This window comes from Pezoporus flaviventris, unplaced genomic scaffold (genome assembly GCF_033815535.1).
Source record: "Pezoporus flaviventris isolate CSIRO_AGI_PZ_B2104156 unplaced genomic scaffold, CSIRO_AGI_Pfla_v1 ptg000116l, whole genome shotgun sequence".
Classification (NCBI taxonomy): domain Eukaryota; kingdom Metazoa; phylum Chordata; class Aves; order Psittaciformes; family Psittacidae; genus Pezoporus; species Pezoporus flaviventris.
The window spans coordinates 685914-692034 of NW_026892664.1; the positions used below are offsets into that span (position 1 = coordinate 685914).

The window sequence follows — 6121 nt, forward strand, 5'->3', positions numbered from 1 at the left end:
CACAGGTCCGGCAGGCATGGCTTGTGTCCTTTAGGGTAGCCAGAGGGATGTATGGTAGGTCTTTGATAGTCCTGGACTCCCACGTATGAACAGTTGAGCCACCACCTTCATTTCTCCTGACTGCAATGAGACTCTTGGCAGTTAGCTCATATACCAATGCTTAATGCTGTTGGCAACTGATGGATGAATAAATCTCACTTATGGATCAAATCTGATCCAAATATGACTCTGTTCATGCTGTCGGTCTAATCTCAAAGCATGGGCTTCTAGTATTTAAAGGGAAAACTCAGCTATACTGAAAGAAACAGTGTGAATTGTAACACCCAAAAACGTTCCAGGCATTGGAAGAATCTGGTGTCTATTGAGTGTGTTGAGCAGAGGCAAACGACACTGAAGTTACCATGAATATACTATCAATTTGCTGCTACACCCCTCCAAAAATGTTATAGAAAGAACTGGATTAACATCATCCCTTTTCAAAAGAAGTTGTAATGGAATGGGTTTGGTCTTGCAATAGAAGTGGAGCAGTGGAATGACTTGTCTCTGTGCAAAAAGGAGTCAAGAATGGGTAGCTGAAACACTCTGGAAGTACCTGGAGCACAGTAAAAAGGTCTAATGGACCATCAGTCATGTTCTGACAAGTTGCTCCTAGATAGACCCCTGTGTTCCTAACCATCAGTAGCCTTTCAGGCTCATTTAGTGCTTGGAGGCTTGGGTCAGCCTTCATCTTCTATAATCCCAGCTGTCTTCTCCAGGCATCCGTCCAGAGGTAATTACCTAAGCTGCTTGCAGCAGGTGTTTAAGATAATTGACACAGACTGCCCTTTGGCTGCACCTTCTCACCTGCCCCTTGATTCTTCAAAAGGGCTTGTGAAGAACAACTTGTGCTTGCTTGGATCTCTGCTTTTCCTGTCCCTGGAGGCTGCTGAATGTTGTTACAGGTTAGAGATCTTTGTGACAACAATTAGAAGAGATTTTCCACCAGCCTGTGTGGGCAAGCTTGGAGCAAATGGCCACAGAGCAGTCCATTCCACTGTAGCTCCCTGGAAATGAATAGTGGGGATCCCTTGATGCACAGGGTGCTAATTGTCAAGTTACCCCATTCCAGTTCAAATAAAGGCATGGTTAACACTGTCCTTTGTTTTCCAGACTTTTTTCCTTCCTTGCCAGATACAAAAGCCCTGAATGGCAGAGCAGAATCTCACCTCAGCAGCAGAGTTCATTCTCAAGGGTCTCAGTGACCAAGCGGAGGTGAAGGCAGCCCTCTTTGTGCTGTTGCTGCTCATCTACACCGTCACCCTTCTGGGCAACACAGGGATAACTGTAGCCATCCGAGGTCACCCACAGCTCCACACATCCATGTACTTCTTCCTGGGCAGCCTCTCCATTGTTGACATCTGCTTCTCCTCCGTGGTAGCCCCCAGGACTTCGGTCAACTTCCTATTGGAGAAGAAGACCATTTCCTTTGCTGGCTGTATGGGTCAAGCGTTCTTCTACATCGTCTTTGTGAAAACTGAGTTTTTCCTGCTGGCTGTCATGGCCTATGGCCGGTATGTGGCCATCTGTAACCACTTGCTCTACTCCTCTGTTATGACTCGGAGGTTGTGTGTGGGACTGGTGGTAGGGTGCTACACTGGGGGTGTCCTGAACTCCATCATTCAGATGACCTTCATCATCAGGCTGCCCTTCTGCAGCTCCAATGTCATCAATCACTTCTTCTGTGATGTTCCTCCTCTCCTGGCTCTGTCCTGTGCCAGCACGTACATCAGTGAGATGATCCTCTTCTCCTTGGCTGGTGTCATTGAGCTCAGCACCATCTCTGCCGTTCTGGTCTCCTACCTCTTCATCTTCTTTGCCATCCTGAGTGTCCGTTCTGCTGAGGGCAGGCAAAAAGCCTCTTCCACCTGCATGTCCCACCTGATTGTGGTGACCACGTTGTATGGAACAACCATCTTCATGTATTTACGCCCTAGCTCTAGTTACTTCCTGAACACTGACAAAGTGGTCTCTGTTTTCTACACGGTGGTGATCCCCATGCTCAACCCCCTCATCTACAGCTTGAGGAACAAAGAGATGAAGGATGCTCTGAGGAGAACTGCAGAAAGAATCACAGTGAGGTTTTGAAAACCCTGATCCAGGGATGTGGGTAACATGAGGCTTTGTTCCAGAGGCTGTGGAGCCTCCACCCATAGCCATGTTCAGAAGCTGCCTGAATGAGGCCAGGAGCAACCTGATGTGACCATGACTAGTCACTGATGTGACTATGACCAGCAGGACATAGTTATGGCTCAGAAAGGACATCTAGGAGGTCTCTGTTCCTATGACTGGCAAATTATACACATAAACTTATATGTATATGTGTCTATATATACAAAAGCACAATATTAAATACGTCCTAAACTATAGATTTATATATAACACAATATATTCTTATGTTAAATGTCAACACCAACACCCATGATACTGATTTTCCTTGCCTCAGTTTAGTTGGATTCTCAGTGATTTATAGGGTGGGGAGGGTCCATCTGCTGTGGGCTTTTCCCAGGAAGGATGGAAACCCAAGATCTAAATGGATGAACTGATGTTTTAATGCAGTTATGGAGCAATGGGTATTGTGCATGAGCCAAGTGAGTGAAATGCAAATTCTACAACAGGTCTGTGTTTGGAACCAGGCTGCTGAGTTAAATCACAGTCAAATTGGGCTTTGCCACCTCTTTTCAGGCAGCTGTGGAACTTCACCCTTTCAGTTTTCCTCCTCAAGTTCTGCCTTTCTCAAAGCCTTTAAGAGAAGCTCTAAGGAGTTTTCTAATTTATACCCACAGTGGTTTGTTAAAAACAAAGGCAAGAATGTTATCAGTAGAATTTGCCGCAGGAGAGTTGCACCTTGGTTTGAGGCAATGGGGATTAGAGAAATCCAAAGAGAACATGGAAACACACCAGGACCCTGAAACAACGGGAAAATCAAAGGTAATGAAAAAACCCAATCAAAAGTCTTTATTTCCTATGCAAGAAGTCATTCCTGGCACAAATTGCAGCTCCCCCATATCTTGGTTGCTGTAAAATCGCAATGCCACCAGGGAAAACAGTCACCACAGGGTTTCCCCACACACCCAAAACTTTCCTATTTCTTTAGAAGCTCATCACTCAAAGGTGAGAGATGTCCCTGATCCAACTGTGTTAACAAGCTCCTCTGGGAATGGATTTGGAGCTGAAGGGCTGATAGGAAGGAGAAGGCTTGGCTGAGTCCTGGATGGAGATTTTCCACCTGTGGTCACTTGACCTGTGGCTTCCCCAGTGGGAAAAACACTCTTTAATCCAGGGGAAAATAACCCAAACAGGGATCTGACCCTGGCCAGCACTAAGGAATAAATTTTTATTCTTTTTTTATACTTTCTTCCTTATTTATACTTTATCCTTTACATTTTATTTCTTATTATATATATATTTATTATATATATATAATATATATATTCTTATTCTTTACTCTAATTTACTAAAGTTACCATCCTGAAGCTGACTCTTACTGTTGCCAGCAGGACATGACAGTATCCACATATGCCTGCTCTTTAGATGCCCATTTCCCCTTCAAAGCTACATTTCATCTACTTCTGAAGAAAATTCATTCCTTTTTCTATGCGATTTTTGTTCCTTCTTGGTACCATTGCTCTCTGTGGTCACCTCCAAGAGGTGCAAAATTGTCACAGGAGTCCCTCTAGGTATCAAAAGGCAGAAATTTTCAAATAAGTGGCTAGAAACTCATGGATCGGGATTTCTTATACAACACCACCATCTAGTGGAGGTTTCTGCAATAGTCACTCCTTTCATTTAAGATAAAACCACCTTTTTCTTACGTGCTGGGAAGCTTTGGGTACCCAAGTGGCTTGTTCTTACTCAAGAAACTGAGAGATAATAGATAAATAAACTAAGACCATCATGTTGCCTCTACAGTTGGCTGATCCTATGTAGACAGTTTATTTCCTGACCCTGTTAAAGCAATGTCAGATAGTTTAACAGCTTCAAAGTCCCCTCGCATTTAGAAATTATGCTTTAAACCCCACTTTTCCTAATGCAGTTCTTGGCTGAGGCTTCAGGTTGTATGAAATGTAGATTATTGTAGAATCATAGAGTGGTTTGGGTTGGAAAGGAGCTTGGTTCCAACCCCCTGCCATGGTCAGGGACACTACACACTAGACCATGTCATCCAAGACTCTGTCCAACCTGGCCTTGAGCACTGCCAGGGATGGGGCAGCCACAGCTTCTCTGGGCACCCTGTGCCAGTGCCTCAGCACCCTCACAGGGAAGAGCTTCCTTGTTATCTGTAACCTGAACTCCCCCTGTTTCAGTTCGAACCCATCACCCCTTTTCCTGTCACTACAGTCCCTGATGTAGAGTCCCTCTCCAGCATCCTTGAAGCCCCCTTCAGACACTGGAAGCTGCTCTGAGGTCTCCACACAGCTTCTCTTCTCCATGCTCAGCAACCCCAATGTTCTCAGCCTGGCTCCATACAGGAGCTGCTCCAGCCCCTGAGCGTCCTCGTGGCCTCCTTTGGACTTGATCCATGTCCTCCTGATGTTGAGGATATCAAATTCACTCTGCCTTTTAAATGCTTTTTTCATTAAATAGTCTGGGCTATCCATACACAATTTGAAGTGCTAATTCCTGGTGTTTTAAATGATTCCTTTCTCCATCAGTTGTTTCCTACAGATTCACAGATCCCTCTCAGAAAGTATCCCCATTGCACATCTTTACTCCTGACAAAGCCCTCCCAGATTTTATAATGAAAGCAAACAAAAACACATCAGATCTCAAATCAGGTAAGGTCTCAACCTTTATCCCATGGACGTGAAGCATTTAATTCCTTGTTGTTGATGGATGTAAATCACACCCATCACCACCTAAATAATCCCAGGGGAGCAGCTGGGCTTATTTAGGTGCTCTCTGATGCTGAATTAAATGGGTGAGGATGCCTATACAGTAACCAAGTTCCTGGGTTACTGGTGGATCCATCCTGGTAACCTGCATGGGGTAGGAAACCCACCTTTTGTTGCAGAGCATTAAGTGCTAGGCAGGAATAGCCAGGGTCATTCCCTACTAGGGCTTTCTGGGAGTAAAGAGGTGATTTCTGTCCTTTCCTGGAAGGCCCTGCAGCCCCCTCTCATCTTTGGGCGCACAGTAATGGAAGCATTTCTGATTGAAATGGAAAGGCAGCTGCAAAGGAAGTTCTGCCTTTATTTTTTCCTTCTAAGTAGCAGCATGAACTGAGATAAAGGAGAGCTGGATTGTAACTACACAGAGGGTTGAACACTTCCAAGAGTGCTTCTCAAGAGGTAATCTTGTTTTTGAACACGCATATGACACACTACATACTGCTATGTACTAAACCACCTCTGGGGATTTTTGAAGGCTGGATAAAACTCTTAAAAGGGCTGATATTGTTCAAATAAGACCTTCTGGTGCCATTAATTTTAAAACCTGTTGGGTGTATCCTGACCTGGCTCTTGGGAGCACTTTGCCTGGTCTGACAGCTCCCTGGCGGTTAATGTGTAATCCCCTGACTTGTTTTACCCCTGGCTCTGTGAATATCACAAAGGACAAGGCTCTGGAAGGACGGGTAGATGCTGCATGGGAGAAGACAGAGCAGCATTACCCTTCTAGCTGGAGCCTGGAGAAGCTGGGAGTATTAAAACCCATTTCAAGTGGATCTGAGAGCAAAGAGGAAGAAATCCCTGATATGAAAACCCTGCTTTGTCCTGTGGCATCCACAGGATCCACAGGCCTTGTAGCAAACCTTCCCTCCTCTGCTTTATTTCAGGGCAGCAGAAACCATCCCCTTGAGGAATCAGAGGGATGCTGGTGGTGTGAGCATGGGGCTCTTTTGCTTCATATTTTAAACAATCCTTTTCTTCACTCATTAGACAGTTTGTGCTGTAAGACTCTCGAAAGAGCAGGTAACCAAGCAGTGTGTTATAACTTTATATATCTGGCACCTTCCCCTTGTTCCTGTACTGGGATCTTGAGGATAACATCCACTATGATGGCTTTGGACTGACAGACTGGAAATTGAGATGAGCTCTTAGGCAGAAGCTCTTCCTTGTGAGGGTGCTGAGGCGCTGGCACAGGG

The 6121-nt window shown here is 45.1% G+C and overlaps 1 protein-coding gene across 1 annotated transcript; it reads left to right on the forward strand.

Moving 5' to 3' along the window:
• The first annotated feature begins 1185 nt into the window (after positions 1 to 1185).
• Positions 1186 to 2124, forward strand: LOC133282240 (olfactory receptor 5J3-like). The gene has a single exon (XM_061478291.1). The coding sequence runs from the start codon at positions 1186 to 1188 to the stop codon at positions 2122 to 2124; it is 939 nt and encodes a 312-aa protein (XP_061334275.1).
• The last annotated feature ends 3997 nt before the right edge of the window (positions 2125 to 6121 follow it).